This window comes from Dendronephthya gigantea, unplaced genomic scaffold (genome assembly GCF_004324835.1).
Source record: "Dendronephthya gigantea isolate DGI-Jeju-01 unplaced genomic scaffold, DenGig_1.0 000237F, whole genome shotgun sequence".
Taxonomy (NCBI): domain Eukaryota; kingdom Metazoa; phylum Cnidaria; class Anthozoa; order Malacalcyonacea; family Nephtheidae; genus Dendronephthya; species Dendronephthya gigantea.
Genome location: NW_021163247.1, coordinates 43,408 through 66,843, shown reverse-complemented (window position 1 = coordinate 66,843; position 23,436 = coordinate 43,408). Strand labels below are relative to the sequence as shown.

At 34.6% G+C, this 23,436-nt stretch overlaps 1 protein-coding gene across 1 annotated transcript in view; it reads right to left on the bottom strand.

Moving 5' to 3' along the window:
• Positions 1–2,841: 2,841 nt before the first annotated feature.
• Positions 2,842–23,436, bottom strand: part of LOC114540502 (fibrillin-2-like) — a 44,199-nt gene continuing 23,604 nt past the window's right edge. Inside the window, exons 11-20 of the mRNA XM_028560635.1 lie at positions 21,332–21,460; positions 19,232–19,347; positions 18,370–18,440; positions 15,972–16,159; positions 13,896–14,018; positions 13,548–13,664; positions 5,449–5,565; positions 4,683–4,802; positions 4,001–4,382; positions 2,842–3,229 (exon numbers count right to left, since the gene is read on the bottom strand). Coding sequence (XP_028416436.1) covers positions 2,842–3,229; positions 4,001–4,382; positions 4,683–4,802; positions 5,449–5,565; positions 13,548–13,664; positions 13,896–14,018; positions 15,972–16,159; positions 18,370–18,440; positions 19,232–19,347; positions 21,332–21,460 — 1,751 coding nt within the window. The remainder of the gene's footprint in view (positions 3,230–4,000; positions 4,383–4,682; positions 4,803–5,448; positions 5,566–13,547; positions 13,665–13,895; positions 14,019–15,971; positions 16,160–18,369; positions 18,441–19,231; positions 19,348–21,331; positions 21,461–23,436) is intronic.

The window sequence follows — 23,436 nt, the reverse complement described above, 5'->3', positions numbered from 1 at the left end:
TAATTTATTCATTTGCCCAGCCTTACATGAGATCGGTCACGCTAAAATCAACGATGCATTTAATCCACTGCGCGCAATGAAATATTTGTCACCTTTAGGGGTCGCGCGTTGCTCCCAGTTTGCATTATTTTCCCTGAAACTTTGACAGTTTATTAAAAGGCTTTCCTACTTTTAGACAACTAAATCATATTTCAATTTCAGCTTCACATTTTCGCGCGCAAGCCCTCTCAATATCAGTGGAAAGGAACCACCCCCCCGGTAACGTAATTTTGTTAATGAAAAACCAAACTTGGCCTAGGTATACCAGATAAGTCTTATCAATCTCTAGGAACACAAAAATTTGCCTAATTCTGCAAAATATCCTGAAAAACGGAAATTTTACATATATATATATTGGATATATATATATATATATATATATATATATATATATATTGGATATATATATATAGATATATATATATATATATATATATATATATATATATATATATATATATATGTATACATATATATATATATATATATATATATATATATATATATATATATTATAATATACACTGGCGGTGAAAAAGGAACTGCTCAAAACAAGTTGAATTTCTCTCAAATGAACGTAACTGTCCCTCTAACAATATATACGAGTAAGTATGGACTAGATTACATGCTAAGCTATATGAAATATTAATATTTTGTTGACCCTCCTTTGGCCTTATAATTGTTGACGGCCTTCCACCGGCGGAGCATACTTTCTCTTAAGGTGGTTATCTTAACGGTCAAAAGAAATTCATCCTATGGACAGTCTTTACAGCAACTCATTAATCATGGACGCTTTATGAATGAATTCCTTTCTTGCACTATCCCTTTGACATTGTCCCACAGATTTTCAATAGGGTTAAGGTCTTTTGACTGTGCAGGCCAATTCATTTCTGTCAGCCCTTCTTTCTCAAACCATTGTTTGACTATATTTTGGAATGGTGGTAGGTTGCATTACATTATTGAAATATTGCTTAGAATAAGAGAATTATCCAAAATGCCTTATGAAGCTCTCTCATATATTCACTTCTTTTTTATAAATTTGTTACTAAACAGTTCTTTTTGACAGCTAGTGTATAATAAAAGATTAATTGTTACGATTCCTGTTACATACGATAATAGAGACATTTGAGCAGTCCTTTTTGACCGCCAGTGTATATATATATATATATATATATATATATAATATATTATATATATATATATATATTATTATATATTATATATATATATATATATATATATATATATATATATATATTTCCAAAAACGTTGGCCGCAGATAGATAGATAGATAGATACTCGAAATCTAATTAGAATTGCATATGTTGTGAAATATTATAGACATCCCATGCAAATGTAATCATATGCAATTCTAATTAGACTTCGAGTATCTATCTATCTGCGGCCAACGTTTTTGCAAATGCGTAGCATTGGGATGACATGGGGGAGATACTACGCATTCGTCAACATCTGAATTGGCAGTTGTAACGTTTTCATTTTTCATTTACTGTCTTTTACTGAAACATTTGGTAAGAAATTTATTTTCGTTGTCTTACCTGTGCAGTTAAACCCATCTCCAGTATACCCAGTATTACATGTGCAGAAATAAGATCCATCTGTGTTATTGCACGTAGCATTGGAATGACATGGGGGAGATACTAAGCATTCATCAACATCTGAAATAGCAGTTTTAACGTTTTCATTTTTCATTTACTGTTTTTTACTGAAACATTTGGTAAAAATTTTATTTTCGTTCTCTTACCTGTGCAATTAAATCCATCTCCAGTATATCCAGAATCACAGGTGCAAATATAAGATCCATCTGTGTTATTGCACGTAGCATTGGGATGGCATGGAGAAGATGTTTGACATTCATCAACGTCTGAAATGCGATCGCAAATTAATTCTGTACTGTCGGGGTATATTGAACTCTGTTTTTGGTGCTGTAAACATGCGAGGTTCTTCTGTTCTTATTATTGTTACTTAACAATATCATTGTAACAATTGTTAATTTTTAATGGTACCTTGACAATATGTGTTATTTCCGGTAAATCCAAGTTTACAGGTACAGAAATAACTCCCTGGAGTGTTGGTGCACGTTGCGTTATCATGACAATACCCGCCTTCACAACATTCGTCTAGGTCTAAAAAGAGACATTTGATATCTTTTAGGGTTTTTTAATAACATAATTATTATTCCAGCCTGAGCGCGGCTTCAGTCTTGTAATTTTCTGTGGTTTTGCGTTCATTTCTACAGTTTGTGTTTTCTGCATGCTTTTGGTAAAGTAAACGTTGCATAATAATTATACACTTTATTCACTCATTAATGGCATCCACTTCCCTTGAAAATTTATTGTAAGAATGAACTAAACTTATTTAACTTGATTATTACATTTGTAAGCAAGGGTACCGTGAAATGCGTTAGTGCCACCTTAATACTTGTAAAATCCTTTACTCGATCTAAAGTATTTTCCGGAACTTGTAACGATTAGCAACAAAAAGCTGGTTGTCTTTTTTATTTAATTTTGCACAATTACACATCATGTCGGTGATATTGTGTCCGTAAATTGCGTCCGTAAATTGCGACTGTGGTATCAAAATCTTCGTTCCAGGCGTTCCAGCCACGTCCTTTCCTGATGTAATACAGCTCAGGGCCAACTACGAAACTTTACTATCATCGTAAATATAAATAATTTCATCATAAATTTCTAAATTTTTCTTGAACATATCATAGCATCAGAAATTCCTCAAAAACATAATTTTATATTTTTGTCCTTTAATTATCTACAAAGTTCGTAAAGGTTACCCACCTTGAACAACAGTGATCTCCTGTGGTTTGTCGCTGAGATCAAATGAAGCTTGAAAAGTAGCAGTGGGTCGGTCAAATCTATCTATACTTTGCCTTGTGCTATCCATTGTATAAAAATAGTCCTCTCCTATTGCAACGTTTACTGAGCTTGTTACACCAGAGTATAACTTGATTTGCGAAGTTGAACCATTAAAATGTGTTTTCATGAGAGAAAAACTATTGGTGGCACTGATATAGTCAATCCAGTATATCACTTCATATTGAGAATCGACGGCAAGATATTTTGGTGACGTATTGCTATGGTAAATAATCTCCTGGGTATCTTTGTCGAGATAATAGCGAACGATATCGCCGTTTTCGATATCAGCGAATACAAGAGTACTAAATGGGAGAAAAAGATTGAGTATTTAGTCTATGTATTGCAAAATATAGCTTGTCCTCAATTATCTTTCTTCAATGAACAAGTGTTTTCAACCACATGTTGTGCTCTCATGAAAAATGAAAATAATTTGAATGAAATTTTTGATGGAATTAAAATGCTAGACAGAAAGAATAAAGAATTAGCCAAATATGCAACAACAAATACGAACAATTGTATCGCAAGCATTCCAATTGCCCAGAATTGTACGTGTTCAACCTTCCTCCAAGATAATTTCAAACTATGAAATTCCTTAAAAACATGCCAAACCATGCCGTCGTTTTGGGTTGTTTTGATAATTAATCTAGTGTATCTCTAATGAGCTGGAAAATTATTTACACACTCCCACCATTATATCTTATACTTTCGACAAGGCTCTCAATTTTTACCGCGTGAAACAAAGAATGATTATACAAAAAGTGAAAACTCCACACGGCTAAGTTTTCAACATTTTACGGCATTTCTCAAAAGGTTCGAAATTTAGTTATTTTCCCCTTCTTTTGGGGTTAACTATATTTATGCGTCTAATTCATCGAAAACAATCATCGTTACCACCCCTTAGGTATTAGCCAAACCTCGGACTCGAAATTTTAATTGTCGGTAATCCTCTACACCCTTTCCATAAGCAACACAAAAGTTATTAAAAATATCTGTTTTGAATTGCCCAATTTAAAGTATTTTTGGATTTCATTCTGTGATTCCCATTTTTATCAAAATTTTAGTAATATATGTACCTGTTAGTTGGATCACTGTCCAAGTCATCGGCATTGACAATGTCGGTTGGATTTAGATCAGTTAAATTTCCAGTATCCAAGTCAACGATACTCACTTTCCTGAAAAGATTAGTAATGAAGTAAACCTTTCTTTTTATATGATCCACAGTAAACCGGTCAAGCGTCGTCAGAGATCCTCTGATTGTGATCGGATCACTCCCATCCAGTTTAACTGTGATGAGTTTGCTTCCATCGTAGTAGATGAGCCTTTTGGTGCCAGAATCATAATTTAGTTTCACGTTGGTTGCTGATAATATGGTCACAGTCGAGTTACCGTCGGAGAATACGCCTTTAATAGCACTGGTTGTTGCATAGTATATGGCATCCACTGTGCAAACGAGAGCTATGTAGCGACAGAAATAAATAACATGAGTTAATAGATGGTACTATATGCTTCTTGCGCCTAAACATGTGGCAATATCTTAAGTCAGACCGTATTTTCAATGTATAAAACATAACTATGTACGACGTAGTCAAATTTTATGTGCACTGGAACGACAACTCAACCGTTATTTTATAGCAAATTGGAAGCAACTTGAAAAACTAGTGCCAAGTTTTTTATTATTTACGTCAGCGCTGTTGATGATCGGTCATGGTTCCAGTCTAAATTAAACAGAGCTCACTTTATCCGAGTATATACAACCTTCACAAAAGAAGCCATCTCCACCGTAGTCTGCTTTGCAAGCGCAGTAGTATGATCCATCCACGTTTGTGCAAGTTGCATTTGTATGACACGGAGCATCCCGTTCACATTCGTTGATATCTATAATCATAAATTACCAAAAATTCTTCAAATCTTATATAAGATAATGAATTTCGAATTCTCTATAATTTATTTCGCTAAGACGACCTGAAACTTTCAAAAAATTAAATTAAATAAGTACATAATTATAATGATTCATCTTAGTATAATTAAGTTATTTACACATCATTATACCAACATCATTATGGGAATCTAGTGACGTAATGCCATAATTATACTAAATGATATAACTTTCACTATACTTAAATATTTGACTGTGTTGAACCCAAACTAACTTACAGTTTATTGGCTATGATTAGGCAGCATCGTACACAAAGCATTTTAATAGCGTACCTGTGAAGCTGGTGCCTAAGTCAATGGTAAATAAAAAATTAATGTCGCTTAAGTCAATGTAATTTTTATTTCGAATGTTATTCTTAGGGAGCAATGACATTTTCATTGGACGAAAATTTCCTAATTTGTCAAACATTCTTTATAAAGTGATTATCGGTGATAAAAAATTATATTTTTATGTGATGTTATTCTCTGTCAACTATACGTAATTTTATTTAGTGAATTGTAAGGCTACAAAAAATCAATGAAAAACTTAAAGTTCGACGTTGTTGGCGCCAGCAGATGTATTGGCATACATCCAATAGTATCTTACCTGCACAGTTTCTACCATTTCCGTTGAAACCAACTTGGCATTCACAGAGATACGAACCGATTGTGTTTGTACAATTTGAGTTTAAACCACATGCCGCCTCCGCGCACTCGTCTACATCTGTTGAAATTAAAACGAAGTTAAACCAGCAGAAAATATCACAGCAGATTCCTTAAACTTTTAAAAGAACTTGCAAAATGTCATTCCTCAAAAAACAAGCATGAAAAAATAGCATTCAAATTCAAAAAAAGGAATGTTGGGGTCGATACGCGTTTTAAAAGGAGAACAATGCTCAAGGTCTTGACTCCAGAACCTTTGGCTCCGGCAGGATCTTCTGCGATCCCTGGTTGTGATGTAATTACTGGCCGATCAAAATAGGGAAAAATCAGGCGGCACTTCTATACGGGTCTAATGTTTAAAACAATACTGCAACATATATTTGAATTAAATAGACTGCGTTCTAATGGTTTAGAATGAGGACCATCTCCATCTATGATCATATTAATTATTTTTATATTACTAAACATGATAAAGTCGTTTAATTTCGTTTGATTCATTTCATACCTTCACAAATTGTTTTATTCCCAGTGAATCCTTCGTCACATGAGCAGACGATAGTACCAGGAGAGTTTGTACACGTCGAGTTTGCAGGACAAGTATTATTTAAAAAACAATAATCCTTATCTAAAAGAAAAAAGGTGAGAACGATTCTTTATATTTAAGTATACTTATGAATATTAAGAATATTTATGAATATTCACCAGCGTTAGGCGTGTAGATTCGTCGTTAAGTGCCTACACCGTGGTGGCTGATTTGGAATAAATCAAAAGTTAAGGTATTCTAAGTTTGCAATAGATTTTCTTATTGAAAAATTTTGTGGAAAAATCTCGATGGATTTATAAGCCTTTAATGTTACCACACATGACGTCAAATCGGGAATTGCAAATAAGTTTTCTTTTGTTTAAGTTGCATGAAATTCTCCATCCGTCATGTCCGGTAACTTTTAAGGCTAATAAACCACCAAAAATAAACTTTTGATATATTTAAAATCAGCGACCATGGAAAACCACTTTAGCAGATACAGATGGGCCTTCGTGTTTACTAATGCATGTAATTTAATACACATTATCTTGCATCACATGTATTAAAATATTTGGGTTTACAAATATTTACATGCGGGTTAAATACCGCCCGCAGTCCGGGCACGGATAAAAATGGTACGGGTGCAAGTTTTATCCGTACCGTACCATATATCGCGCGTAGTGTAAACAGGGCTTTAGATTAATATTATTCCTTCGTGAATTTTAATCACTTACCAGATACAACAATCATTCTTGTGGCTTCAGTTGAAAGTGAAATCGTAGCAGCCACTGTATTCGTCGATTTATCATATTTATCAATTTGTGATGTTATGGTGTCGAGGATATAATAATATCCATTTCCGTCTGCAATGTCCACGGTTGTAATGCCTCCTGATTGATCTGTTCCTATCTGTGAAGTCAGACCATCGTACGTTGTTTTCAATATCTTGTAATTTGAGTCAGTTGTAAATAGAATCCAATATACGGTTTTATTCACGGTATCAAGCGCAAGGTGAGTGCCTATTTCATTGACACCAAAGTGAAGAATATGAATAGTTCCATCAGCAAGACTGTACCGGATGAGATTGCGATTGTTCGTTGTATCAGTAGTGAGAAATATTGATCTATTTGGAGAAAATCAAAAGCGCCAAATATATATTTGAAGATTAGGCAGATTATCTTTATTTACCCACACTTCATAACCTCGTTCTATTGGGGGGGGGGGTAATATATTTTGGGGGGTAATACCGAAAAATATTGAGTAATTCATTTGCTCAAATTTATCAGTTTGCTTACGGAATACAACAAATATGAGTTACTCGATATTTTTCGAAATGCTTTATTGCCGCGACTGTAAGTTGTGAGAAAGAAAACGCGAAAAAAAAACGCCGAGAAAAGCAGTAATCAGGCCCTCGATGCAATTCAAACAATAGACAATGAGATAATGAAACTCAATGATTAAGCTTCATTATCATCTGATTATCTATTGTTTGACTTTCATTCGACGTGACCAAAATGGCCAGGGTTACATACACAGTATGTCGTATTTTGGTCGCGTCGAATGCAATTCGAACAATAGGTAATGAGCTGGTAATGAATCAGGTCGATCATTTCATTATCTATTGTTTAAATTGCATTCGACGCGAACAAAAGCGACGTATCAACTAGGCCCCCCCTACAATCCGACATTTTTTCCGCGAAGCGAATTTATTTTTTTCTATTTGAGCAATCGTTCCGAATGGTTGCTTTTGACAGCTCTGAAACAAGAGTTAAAAGGCGATGCCCAAAGTAATTTTGTTACCAAAACGTAGCAAGTCATTTAAAGACTAAAGTTAGCTTTTTTCCAACGTCTGACAACAGGTTTTCATATTAATAATGAACGTGTAATATGCTATTAAAGATTCTCTTTTGTCCGTATGTAGTTTTAAGAAAAAATTGTTTTCAGTTCTTTGCCTACCTATTGTAAGTATCAATTTTAAAGTCCTTGTAAACAGCGTCTTCTAACCCAATATCTGGTAAACTACTGCCATTATAGTCGATTGATTTAATCTTTTCACCATTCAGGTAGTAGACAGTTTGATTGGCTGCGTCAACAGCAAATAATTTGTCAGAAGCTAGCGCTTTCAGTAAACGTCGCAAGTCACTTCCATCCAACTAGCGTTATACAGATTAACATTTCCGTATACCAAATCCGATAATTCAGTTCGTCATAATCTAACGTGGCACTGCCAGATGATGCAAAGGCAACAGAATCTCCACCGTCAGTGGATATGTACGAGATGTGAGTGATGTTTGAGTAGAAGATGTATTCAGTGCCTTCTTCTGGATTTCTTGTGGGTGAAATTGAACATATTTGATTCAATCGATTATATCTGATAAGAAATTCAGTAAAGCTATAAACAGTTTATAAAAAAAGAATTCGTTTGTACCTGTGGACATATTTCTTACATTTTGATCAACTCAATCAGAATGCTTAAGGCAATAAGCAAATCTGCGGCAGTTATATATTTTGACAGAAATTGCCAATATTCGACTTAATATTCATATGTTGAATAACAACTATTCATTAACAAAGGATCGTAAGCTCCTGGGAATCAATAAGGTTGCATTTTTTATACACCCTGTGTAATACTTTTAATTGTGTAGAGACAAGGTGACAAGCTATTGTAATCCGGTCCAAGGCTTAAAATCTATTGTTCTTAAGAACAATATGAATTTTAGAATATTAAGTGTTGCCGTTTTTGATACACCCTATTCACGTGCTGAACACATTAAGATCACGAATAATGAATCATTCTAGCAGTGACGTAGCTAGCATCGATAATTGCGGGGAGGAGCTATATTCTATATTCAGGTAAGTAACTGTAAGCCATAGATTTTATAAAGTCAATGGTATCTCGTTAGTAAGAATATCGCAATGGTAATGACTTTTATTTGAAATGTTATTTTTGGGGAGCAATGACATTTTCATTGGACATCAAACATTCTTATATAAGTATGAATTATCCGGTGATAGAAAATATATCTTTACGTGATGTTATTCTCTGTCAACTATACCTAATTTTATTTGTTGAGCTTTGCACAACCATTAGTGGGAAAGGCTACAAAAATCAAATAAAGACCTAAAGTTTCGACGTTGGCGCCCGCATACATCGTATCCGTTGAAACCAGTTTGGCATTCACAGAGATACGAACCGATTGTGTTTGCACAGTTTGAGTTTAAACCACATGCCGCCTCTGCGCACTCGTCTACATCGTTGAAATTAAAACAAATAAGTTTAGCCAGCAGAAATATACATCAGATTCTTTAAACTTTAAAAAAACTTGCGAAATATTATTCCTCAAAATCGATACGTTTTAACACGAAAACAATGCTCAAGGTCTTGACTCCAGAACCTTTGGTTCTGGCAGGATCTTCTGCGATCCCTGGTTGCTACGTAAATACTGGCCTATCAAAATATCAAGAAACAGGCAGCACTTCTGTACGGCTTTAATGTTTAAAACGATGCTGCATCATATAAATTATTTGAATTAAATAGACTTTGTAAAAATAAATAAATTTCTGCCTATCTTGCAAATCGGTGATCAGAGCCTTTTCTTCAGAACTATCTGACTACATTTGTTTATTTTAAGTTTTTTTCGCTGTTGTTTAAAAGACTTTGTATGCGATGAAAGCGTCTGATTATTTGTTTCGAACTGGGCCGCTATTACGGGTATTAAAGGGGAAGTCTGGATTTTCAATAGGCTAAAAGTTGAGAGAAAGCTAGTTGGTCTTTTCCGATGTTTTTAAGGTTTAATCAACGTGATGATCAAATTAAACCCTGATCTTGAAAGGTACTTCCATGCAGCCACAAACAATTTTAATATTTTTGTGAGCGGTGCCCTTGACCGGATCTAGAAAAAATAATCCGCGGCGCTGCTTCTTAGGATTAGTGGTGGTTGAATGGTTGGGTGGTTGTCTTTGCATGCGGACAAAAGTGTTATGGAGATGCCTTGCGCCGGTCATGGGTAAATCTGCTCTGCCACCTATTTTTTCATTAGGTGGAATTTTGCGTGTGGAGCGGACTTTTATTGTCTGCGAACTTTCACGCAGAACTTATGTGAGAAAAACAAATAAAAATTCCGCCAAGTGGAAAACAGGCTTCATATACTAAAAATGCAAGCTCTTAGCCGTCCGCCAATATGTAATGGATCTCCTGTCGTGGCTAAAAGACGATTGTCGGACAGGGAACGTATTATAATTGTCATGCAACACAAAAGTATTAGGATTAGCCACTTTCTCTTGTAAAATTCATACGAGAACTTGTCCACCAAAACACGAAAAGTCTTTAGCCCAAATAATATTAATCGGATTTTAGTTCAATTTCTAAAAATTTTGTATCATGACTCCAATTAATTTGGAGCTCAACAACTTGGAATTTTTAAGCATGCAATTATGCTTAAACCATTCTTTGCGAGGTTTAACGTAACTTACCCAAAGTGAACAAAAGAAAGTAGAGAAACCATTGATTACCCATAAGGAGTATCGATCACTTTTATTTCTAGGAAAAACGAAAAAAACAACCAGAAGTTTATATGCTTGTGGCTGAGCTGGAGAGTGCTAGGCACCAATTAAGTCCTATAATTATACCATGCAGAAAAACGATCTGAAGCTGCACACGTCTAAATTGCCAAGAGATTATTATATCAGTTTATTATTCAATACTTTAAAGGTTATTAATTGAAATTACCTCAAAGTCGAAAATACCCAAAATTTGTTACTGAAAAATAATTTTGTATAAGTATAACCATTAAGAATACGATCGTTCCATCCTGATATTCTCATAACTTTACACTGCATTACATGAGAAGGCTATCATTTTGGAACTGCATTAAGTTTTTAAACACTAAGCTTTCAGATTTGTTAAGGAATTTATTTTTATTAAGGAATTTATAACTAATTATTCTTCAGTATCGCGGCATGTCAAGCGTTGGCGTTTTAGATTGTTCGGTTTGCCGTTGTATGCAAAACGTCGCAGTGTTTAAACTCTCTTGAACTTTGTAACACTCATTTCAGTCTTGTGTGCTAATTCATGAATTTCATGATGATTACTGTACACCAGCCGTTGCCGTTACAGTTGGTGTTGTTATATCCTATAAGGTGTCTATATTAGCTTCGTTAAGACTTTATGTTAAGAAGTAACAAGAGGGAAATAAACCACAAGAGCTAGAAAGAGTATACTTAAATTGCGGGAAATATAGCAATACGAAGTTGGCAAATTTTTTATACTTTTGTATTATACGTGTGGGAATGTGTTATAACACTTCCGGCAGTAATGCAAAAGCGTACAAAATTTGTCAACTCCGCATGGCTATATTTTCTTGAATTTACAACATTCAACAATGATATTATTATATTTGCAATCAAACATTACGACACACTGACACGGTGTTTCCACAGTTATGGTACAAGGAATTCATAAGGAACTTTTGACTATCAAATGATCGTTTTGTGATTATGATCCATGACATTACCTTAAATAAACTTGGCGTATGCCAAACAAACGTTAAAACAAAATAAGTCATTTTAAAGCACGTATATAGCGGCGTATGCCTAACAAATATTTCTCCTAGAAAATGACTGTTGCAAAGCATAATAGTTATAGGTTACCTTTCAAAAGTAGAATTTCACTTCAAGATTGAGCTTCGTTCTGTTTGTTGTCAATACAAGAATGGTAGCATTAATTTTCAGATCAGTGTAAACCATCAGCAGGCACCCTGCCGAATAATTTCACTTCCTTAATTGGTATTTAATTAACCACTGTATTATTATACTACATACATTCAGGGGAATTGGTCATAAAATATTCCGAGTAATAAATTAAAGAGCTAATGATGGATACTCTCAGATACGCTATCGGCATATTGGGATCGTATAAATCGTAAAAGCGCAGGCAGGTGTTTTGATTCAGAGCTATATTTATAGAATATTTCATTATCTCACTAGCACCGAGCGGAGACAGTGGTGTTTAAGATATCCTGCCGATAAACCGGACAGTGGCGTAGCCAGCGTGACGATTTAGTCATGCTATGCAAATTTTATGTTATTATCATTATTCATTTCTTTAGAAATTCATTGTTTTCATAATCGATGAACACCAAAATATTAGCATAGCATGACTAAATTGTCGGGCTCGCTACGCCACTGAAACCGGATACACACTGTTCGGATACTTTGCATGTCATACTTACTGTTTAAATTTTTATACAGTTGTAATGGCAAAAAAGCCACTAATTTTAATAATTTTAATAATTAATAATTTATTACACAAGTGTGGTTGCCCGTTTTCAACCGAAAACTATAAAATTCAAAAATGTGTCATTGCCGTCTTTCCATCAAGAATCGAATTTGAAAAATAGCTATTCATCGTGATAAAAATGGCACAAATTCTGGGAGGAATTTTCTAAGAAGAAATCTATATAAATACACTATGCCTTACTCACGGTAATAAAAAAGCCTATAAATAATAATTATGCCCAACACGCAATTCACAACTATCTCGAAAACAAATTAAGCGATCAAAAATACATGTGTTATTGTCGCGCAAAAAAATGACAAGACGGTGGTACTGGTGCACGATGATACCTACAAAAAATCGTCAAACGAATGTAATTAAAAATGGGCGTAGTGAGAATTCCTCAATGTCATGTTTTATTTGATGCTGGCAAAGATCGCGTTTGGAGCAAGTTTCCTTTAGTCCTTAGTATTGGGCTTTCTCGAAATTTTGCCATCATAGCTTAATTTTGGTGGAATCCATTCCATGATATTTTACCGAATGATATTGAACAACGACCTTAAAAATTTGTCATTATTGTTATATGAATTTATTGCTTATTTCGTTCTAAATATAGGATTATGAAAAGTGTGGAATATTTCTGTGGTTATCCAAAATTCCACATGTGGTAGATGATTAGGTGCAGATATTTTTACCAGAAATATGTCATTCTTTTTTTCTCATTTCTTCTGGTAAGGAACAGTGATCGATTGTAAGTTATGTCAGCATCGCCAAAGATCGCCTACAGTATGGTGAAATACGAGGGCTTAAGCAATAACAGGAGAAATGGGATAATAAACAAGTTATCAAAATTGATTATCAGCCAGCGACGTTTTGCTGTTTGTAAAATTTTCCCAAGTTTAGGCCAAGTGCTTGGCAGAAGAATATCGCACCTACCTTGACTTAAAGCCATCCTTAAAAATACGCCTTTTTGTTGTACTTCTGTAGGAATTATTTTATATAAATATAATCACAAAAACGTTTTACTTGAAGTGCCAAGAATTTCTTGGAAGCTTTCATTGACTTAGGAATTTGCTATTATTGAACCTATAATAGCAAACTCTTAAGTGAAGAGATTTCTTTGTGAATATAACAAAATATAAAAATATAAAATATATACATTATATCATTTTTACTATTTTATTTGCATCTCTTTCGAAGAGAAGACAAGAAAATAAGCGCAGAATAGAGATAGCGAAGTTTTCACCTAAACAGATTCTCCCATTTCCCTCATAGCCACTTTTGCATACACAAAAATATGAACCATTCGTGTTTGTGCAGTTGGCATTTAAACTACACAGGCCTATTGCACACTCATCAACATCTGAAAAAATAAAGAAAAAAGAGAAATAAATTTTTCTATTTAATTTCCCTTCTTGCTTATTCCAAGAATAGTAAGTACTTCACAATATATGATTCATAAATTCAATATAATTAATATTTACTTACGCCCTTTTTAGACGAATAAAGTTAAACACAGAGAAAGGAAAATGGTTATGTAAAAACAAAGAGGGTTCTTCTGCAAACTCTCAAAAAGGAAAGTGCATAGTTTTACCTGCACAATTTGTAGTTTCCGCATTTCTTTCATATCCAATATGACATCCACAAACGTACGATCCTTCAGTGTTTGTACAGATTGAATTAATGCCACATGGAGCTTGTAAACATTCATTCACATCTGTAAAATGAGTAATATACAAGAATGGAGGAATTTTTCTTAAATATTTTATTTACGCCATACTTCAGAGGCGTGGCCAGGATATTGGGGGGGGGGGGGCAGCAAGAACCTAGGTGAGTCCAGGCCGTCAGTGTGAATCGAGACAAAGTTCATGCAAACATTCTGTGCAGGTTTTTTTTACATTAATGATGGACAATTTCGATGGGAAATTTCGATGGGCAAGATCACATACAGATTTTTGGCATTATTGACGAAATAACAATGATTCACCTCACTTCTCAGGAGGGGCCCAAAATTTCTTTCCCCGTCCTAGCTACGTCTCAGAACTACTTGCTCAGATTTGTACTTTTATTATGCACTTTCAAACATATCACACAAACAGTGTCAGTGATTCTGCATCTTATCCATTAAAACGCTACGGCAAAACTGGTGCAGGACTAGATAGTCGTTTGCCAATAACATTACCCATCCTAAGAAGCTTACTGGAGGTGTCACCTCGGATTACCGGTTCTAATTACCAAATATGTCAATTCATGGCACTATTATAGACAAATATCATTCCGAAAAACCAACTATGCGGTAATTGTCATAGACTAAGAATATTGTAATTACGTTATAGTATGGATTTCCGAATTTCCAACCTTCTTATATTCATCCCAATTCTGTAATATAAGTGTTTCCGAAATTCGGACACCCCTATTATTGCCTATATTTATCTCGGGTTCATAATATACATAGGGGTTCCGAAATTCGGACATTCCTAGTTATCTTTCCCCAAAATGAAAGCCTTTACAATTTTCAGGAGATTTTCTTATAGCGGTTTTCGAAATTCGGACACCCTTTTCCCCCCCAAATTGAAAGGCTTAACAATTTTCAGCAGATTTTTCCGGTAAGGGTTTCCGAAATTCGGACACCACTATTAATCCCTAAATTTATCTCTTATTCGTAATAAAGGGGGCTCCGAAATGAAAAACTTAACAATTTTCAGCAAATTTTCTTGGTTTTTTTTATGGAATTTGAAGCTAGCTATATTTGATTTGCTGCGACAAAATTATGCAAAAAATTGAAAAAAAAATTCAAAAAAAATACATTTTTCCTGTTCCGCCGAAATCGGACATTTTCACCAGCACAATTTAGGCAGAAATCCGCAGGAAAAGGGATTTTTGACAGAAATTACTCGCATAATTTAGAATGACACAGTTTTTAGATACTGGTAAATCATTTGTTCTTATATGTTTTTGAAAAGATAGATTTTTTATTTAAAAACACGTATTTTGTAAGTTTGATAGGTGGATTTATCAACAAATGTATGACACCTCTTAGAATTATTTTCATCAAATTCGTTAAAATTATTTTGATTAAAGCATTTATAGCTCGAGAATCGACTTTTTAAGTGTACTTGATCATAGCTATAGGATTTTATTTTTACGAATTCAATCATTCAGCAGTAACGAGTATTATAGCAAAATTCATATTAGACGGGAAAGTTGATGGTAGCTATGTCCTAAATCTTCGTCTAAATATGAAAAGGAATGGATAAATTTAAAAATACGTCTGATGATTCGGGTAAAGCCAAAAAGGGTATCGTAATTATTACGATAAAAAATTGTTAGATTTCTTTTAGCCTTGTTCCGTCCTTGACCGTGTTGATATTTCAGAAACTCGTCTCTTGTCCAGACGAGTTTTTTGTCTAGGCGGGGTTCCCGTCTAACTTACCCATCTGTTTAGACGCGAAAGTTTGATGGGTAAGTCGGACGGGAGGGCCGTCTGTGACCGGATTCACATTAGACGAGTTTCCCGTCGTTAATATGAATTCGGCTATAATAAAATTTCACTGTTGGAAATGTATGTTAATTGCTTCATGCAGGCGAGCGGATTTTGCTTGCATGTATTTCTTGTTTCGAAACTATTGCATGGATGAAACGAAAATAGCTATATTTGGGAGTTACATACCTTTCACACTGAAAAGGCCTTTTACTTCAGTGCGATCTGCGCTCTCGCTGATTTGGAGATATGCTCCAAGAAATGTGCCGTTTTGTGTGAAATTCATTGAATTGACTAATTCGTCTTTAATATTGTTACTGTTTATTCCAGCGGAGTCATTGAATGTTGCAACGTAATCAAAACCAACAGATCCTGGGCTGCAATTGTAAAAAGGAGAAAATTAGACTTATCTAAATAATTATATACAATGCAAGATTCGTATACGTGACTTAACGTTTACCACCAGAAACTTTGTTCTTCACCAATAGCATGTTCATTCATCGTGAATAATGTATTATCTATCAGTTCAAATATGAGGATTAGATTTTGAAACCGTATTTTTACAACGAAAATGTATATGACATTGCGAAAGTGGAAATTACGATAACAGGATACAAACATTTTTGAGAATGATCTAGGCAAATTCCACGGAAAATATCTGTAAATCATATAACAATTATAACGGTTCGATATGGACTTCGAATCGATCGCTATGGAAACTACAAAGCCGGGGGAGCAAGCAATTAACCAACGCTACATATCCAGATACATATCCATGCACAACCCTCATATAATATTAGGGCTATATTCAAAAAACAGAACACCGTGAATAAACCTTTCAGTAAATCAAAATCCCTATATGGAGCCCCTTATAGCTAACAAACTTTTATCTTGGCCCTCTTGGGACTTCCATCGATAGGCTCTACAGGGTGTCCCAAAAAACGAAAACTATTGAAATCACTCATTGTTAAAATTTGAATGCCGTGTTCACGAATTTCAACCCGTGGGGATTTAATGCAACTTATAAAATATGCTAAATGCTTTGTGTTGCTAAAGAAAGGGGAATATGTCGAAGGTTATGGTCCTTGAGATGCACATTTAAAAATATTGTTATCCATATTTGTAAATTGTAAATATTGCACATAAATATCATTTTTGCGTACAAGCAAATTTTACTGCATCATATAGCCGTGCATAAAAATGCGTATGGCAAACAATTATACACCTGTGGGCGAGTGGGTCCCAACAGAGTGCTTAGGCAATCAAACTCTAACAATTGCATTGTTATGGGTGATTTCAATAGTTTTCGGGTTTTTTTGGGACACCCTTTATACAGGGTGTCCCAAAAAAAACGAAAACTATTGAAATCACCCATAACAATGTAATTGTTAGAGTTTGAATGCCTAAGCACTCTGTTGGGACCCACAAGTGTGTAAATGTTTGCCATAAGCATTTTTATGCATGTATATGATGCAGTAAAATTTGCTCGTACGCGAAAATGATATTTATTAACAATATTCAAATGTGCATCTCAATCCCCATGACCTTCGACATCTCCCCTTTCTCTAGCAACACAAAGCATTTAGTATTTCACTGAGTTGCATTAAATCCCCACGGGTTAAAATTCGTGCACACGGCATTCAAATTTTAACAATGAGAGATTTCAATAGTTTTCGTTTTTTAGGGACACCCTGTATACCATAGAGCTGATGTGCATGTAAATCCCATTGTCGCAATTCAGAATTCACACTAGTGCAATTTAAATCTCTGTGAGTTTATAGTCTCTCGCACAGCGTTTGGCAGCGTTTAGGGGATTTTCTATTTGTTCGATACACTGAATAGCGATTCCAAACATGGCGTCTTACCGAGCAAATAAAAAAAAACCCCCGTCTGTATATATTGTATGCTGGGACCATATATTATTTTTAAGTTTAACGCGGTTATGAAAAGCTATATACGATGGCACCTCAAGCCCCGTTTACACTACACTCAGTTTATCGGCACGGAACGGCAAAATGAGTATACCACGAGCTGCCTATTTTACTCTTTCCCCGCCTTTGTATTGCCAGCCTCCTGTGTACGCTATTGTTCATTCGATATGTAAACATGAATACATGAAAATACAGGGGGTCCCAAAACTGTGGCGAATCTAGTCAGAAAAATTTGCTGCGCAAACTTTTATTTAAGACTATAAATTTGTTAAAGTATTCTTCTATTACCCATAACAAAGTAATTGTATTAGAGTTTGAATGCTTAAATACATAATACCCACAAATCACCCTTTAAAAAGTATTTTACAATTTACAAAATAATATGCATAAAATATTCAAATTTAGATCTACAACTTAAGCACCATGACCTTCAACATGTCCCTCCTCCCTGGCAAATTGTACATTTTTGTATTTTAGCATTTTATGATTTTGCGTTAAATCCCCGCAGGCAGAAATCCGCAGGTCATTCAAATTTTAACAACAGGTGATTTCAACAGTTTTGTGGGGGGTTTTGGGACACCCTGTATATGCAGCTGTACAACTACGGCCCTGTATAAAGAGTTGAGAAAAATCTCAAAAAGGCTGTTAAAACTTACAATAGTCGTAAAATGATGCATCTCTGAAAGGTAAAACGTAGCCTCGCTGTTCTCGTGTAGAGGTTCGTAAGCTATAGGAAGACAATTTATGAATTATCATACATAATTATGTATATATATATATATATATGTTTAAAAATTACACCACGAGCTCGAGCCGTATTGTTATATGAGCTAATATCCGACAAGGTGCGTATATCGTGCATATATACGACGGGAGAAGTGGTTATGTGTGTTACAATACAGCTACCATAGATACCATTTTCTGAGCGAAATAAACGTTGTATAAAAATTAAACTATATCGACTATTGGTTTAATCTCAGCCAATCTTTCGCTGAAAGTTTACATGTTGATTAAATTCGAATTTAAAAACCATTTCTCATGAACAAAGAACTACTTTTTGTCAGTTCTACTTCCTCCTAAGCCATTCCCATTTCTCTCACCATCGCCAGTATGTTTTATACAGTTTTACCTTGTACAAAAAAACTCATTTATTACTTTGCGAAATTAGTAATTTTTCAAAAAAGAAAAACTTACTTATGTATTAAGATTTTAACATCCTTTACGGAAAATTTTAGGTATAAAAGCGCTACAAGGACCAAACTTACTCCTCCAAAACAGTTCACCTTATAGTCGATTACTTACCATCGCAGGTTGAAATTTTTTGTTTCGAAAAAATAAGGCTAATTACCTAAATTTCGAACACATTCAATATACGTTGCGCGAAATCGTTTTAAATTTGCACAATTTTTCATAGAGGGGAGGGGCAATCATTTCGCCAAGACATAATTGACATTCCATGCAGGCAAAGAGCACATAAGCGATTCATGAATATTTATCAGAATGACGTTCTTGACGTACCTCAATGAGTACCAGTTCAGTAATTTGAAAGTATTCTAAACTTTGTGGATCATTATAGGCAGGGATGTAGACGCGATTTATAATCACAAATTGACCTTCGACAGAGGCCTGAATATCTAAGAGGAAGAGAAGACGCGTGTAAGTTGTGGTTTAGTTGACCGTTTAAGTGGGGTAGGACAGTAATGTATAGTGTAAAATTTTAATTGTATAAGTAAAGGAGTCATGCAATAGTGTATGCGTGTACTACATGAATGCGAGCTGAGTTATTTCATTGATTATAATTATTATCTTCTGTGATCGTTGGCAAACACTGTATAATCATGTTAAAGCATGAATAATTAATTAGGTTTTTACCCAAAAAAATTTCGAAGGTCACATGCACACCCAGTATACCCCCCTACAAATTAGATTGACTACAGTTACTAGTGTTTGTAACTGATTTGCATGTGCATTCAAATCTTATTTATTACAAATTCATTTTACAAGTTGTTTGCAACACTCCCTAAACCTAAGGGATATTGCCGATCAATGTCTAGATGACTAGATACATTATGACAACGAAACGATCTTATATTGGAAAACAAAATGTTGATTTTACAATACCTGTATAACTTATTAGTACCTGATGTAAGTATATATTTTCGGTCCAATGGAGCTTTAATTATTAATATTTAAATCGTTCATAATCATGCATTGCACCACTCGCTCCATTACTCCATAATATGGTTAAATTGTGAAATCTTCGTAGCCCTGTGTTGCAGTTTTTTAAATGGGGGTCTAGTACATTGAAAATCACAATTTATCTGTTTTAAAAATTTCCAGAGAAGCAAAGTGCAAACTTAAATGATTCCGTAATCGACCCTGAATATTTTTTCTCAAAAAAAGTATATAAAGAACGCGAGAATTAAACGAATAGTTTAACTAATTGGCGTATTCCATTGTTTCATTGTTCTATTGTATGGTTCTCGATGATTTGTGAATATATGCAAAACTTTTTTCGTCGCTTTTCTTAGCAAACTAAAATTCTCATTCCCCCTACCTTCGTGCACGATAATTCAAAAAGTAATAAAGCTAACTTGATAAAATTTTCATGGTAGACTTTAAAGACAATTGGCTCGGACGTGAACCTAAAATTGTTGTATTCCGTTCAGTCTAAGTAAAATAGCGACTGGTTATTTGAGATAGATCTTAGAAGTTTTATATTAATAGCCTGTAAAATGTTTAATCCTGGAAAAGTTTTATTCATTTGAGGTTCAGCTCCGCGAAAAAAATATTTAGCACTAAATAAAACTAATTCAGTCGTTCTAGCGTAAAAACCCAGTTTGTTATCGTGTTCACAAGAATAGTCTATCTTCCAACATTTGGTGTTTTTGGTCTGGGTAACTATAGTGATTGAAGATTCCTACAATTCTTTTTTCACTCAGAGCAACTTGGCTTGCCACATGTCATGAAAAGATTTTTATATTTTTCGAAATAAGAGAAAAAAAATTAATGTACTATACCACCTTAAAACAGAATTTTTAACACACAGTTCTGTCAGATTTTTATCCAATATTTTCTACTTTTTCTAGTATTTTCGTTAACTTTATGGCCTTTGTTAGGACTTACAGGACTGTTTAGTTTCTGTGCAAATAACTTCGCGCAGTTTATTTATTTTTGCAAAATCATTCGGGACTTCGGGTGATTACAAAATCAACCAATATTTATTTACTTGTTTTCACTCGCAAAATGCGCAATTTGTAGAGGTAATTACGCGATGTCGAGTACGATTCGTTTACGGGTACTAATTCTGCCCAGATATTTTAATTACACCAGGGCATTGTGTCGCACAATATACAGAAACCAAAATTGTTTAAATTTTAAGTTTATGGACAGTGTATGTTGGATGTTAGACAGTCGATGTTTTTGTTGATGAGACGCATGCGCGAAATATGAACCAGGCTGGTAATCAGCAATGCCCTGATTGGCTAGGTTTGTATTACATTGAGAACACCGGTGTGAAAATCTCATTATAAGATACAGAAACAATCGCCTTAAGAGGAATTGCAGGCACATGCATGCAGGTGGCCGATGTTGCCAATGATGAAACGCGAAACCTACCAGTACATTCTTCATCAATAATATGCTGTCGTGGACTGGTACAATGGCAACGGTATGCTCCAGGGTAGTTGACACATTCCTGACCTGCACCTGAACATTTTCGCGATGCTCCAACACATTCGTTTATGTCTGCAAAGAAAGATATGGAAAATCCAATAGACCTTTTCGGTAATTACGTCACAGCATTATCGTTGTAAATTTGGAACCACCTTAATTAAATCAGATGGATTTCAGTTTTACTCCCACATGCCACGTGCAAAGATACAATTAAACATTCTTCTTCAAGACATGCACGAAAAAAAAATTTTCATTTTGACAAATAAGTATGGAAATAAGTCATAACTCGAGAACGAGGCTCGCGGTCTTCCCACCTGAGCCTAATTCTCATGTTTTGGCTTATTTCCACATTTATTGGTAAAAATAAAAAAAATCTCATGCATGTGTTGAAAGAGGATGTTTTTGCATCTCTGCACGTGGCTCGTGAGAGTAAAACTTGAAATCCATTTCATTTAAGGTGGTTCTAAATTTAAGACGTTGTGATGTTAAAATGTTGGCCGTAATTACCGAAAAGGACTATTAGCCTAATATTTCAAAAGAGCACAATGCATCATTACTACAATTCTTAATAATAAAACGGAATATTTCCAACTAAAAGTTTGAGCAGCTTCAAAACAATCCTGGTGCCCCAGTTGTTTATTTAAAACACCAGTTGTTAATTAACCTGTTTTGGAAACCTCTGCCTGCACGTAAACTGAAGGCGATCTGATGGATTTTGATCCTCTGATGGATTTTGATCCTAAGAATTTTGATCTTAGGATTTTTGTTTTTGATAAGCATGCAGTAAGCGCAACTAAGCCAACTGAACCACCAATACTGTGCTTCCTCGCGTCATTGTCCCCGAGCCAGTGCGAAGGCACTAATTCCGCCCGGAGGTTAGGAATTACACTCGGGTATTGGGAATTCCAGGAACGGGGAATCGAGGAAGGGAACGGGAAAGGGAACGGGGAATGATAAAACAAGGAATGGGAAAAGCCAGGAATGAGAAAAGCCGGAATCTTTAAAACCAGGAATGAGAAAAGCCGGAATCTTTAAAACCAGGAATGGGAAAAGCCGGAATCTTTAAAACCAGGAATGAGAAAAGCCGGAATATTTATAACCAGGAATGGGAAAAGCCGGAATCTTTAAAACAAGCAATGAGAAAAGCCGGAATCTTTAAAACAAGGAATGAGAAAAGCCGGAATCTTTAAAACCAGGAATTAGAAAAGCCGGAATCTTTAAAACTAGGAATTAAAAAAGCCGGAATCTAACGGCCGGAAGTTTGTAACTAAATTAGCTACAATTTCCGCGCGTAATACAAAATACGCTAATTTGACATGGCTATATTTTCCGTATTTTACCAAATTTCGTAGCCAAATTTAGCATTTCCACTAATTCAAATATGCTCAATTCTTTTATCTGTTATAATTTTATGGAACATAAACTGCATTCTTTTGTGGGGGAAGGGATATATAATACATATATATTTATACAAACGATGAAACGAACACAAGGACTGACAATTAAGGTTAGTTTGTGAACAGTTAAATTTGTTGATTTGGTCTCATTCATAAACCTACAAAGTGGAGCTTTGCGCGTTGCTATCTACCGTTTAATATCTACATTGCTATTGAAATTGAATAATGTTTGGTTGGAAATGAAAACTTTTTGAATCCAAATTTGAATTTCTAAATTTTCATATGAATTGCATACTGCATGATATAAAATATGCAAGAACAACTTCATTAAATACACAATATATTATATCTTTTCTATATTCAGTACAGTGTATTTACAGCTACTTAGTATATCAGTATAAATTTATGCAAACCACAATTTTGCTCCATTTAATATACATACATATTAAGCTTATTTTGCAATATATATTTGTCATAGTTCATGGTAAAAGCTTTTCATTATTGAATCAGATTACCCCTGAACAATGCACTACACTTTTGTTGTCCCAAATATTACATAATTTTGCTTGTAAGTAAAATTGTATAGAAAATGAAAATATCTTAGTGCATTGTGTACCTTAATTAACTCAGATTATAATTAAACAGTTACCA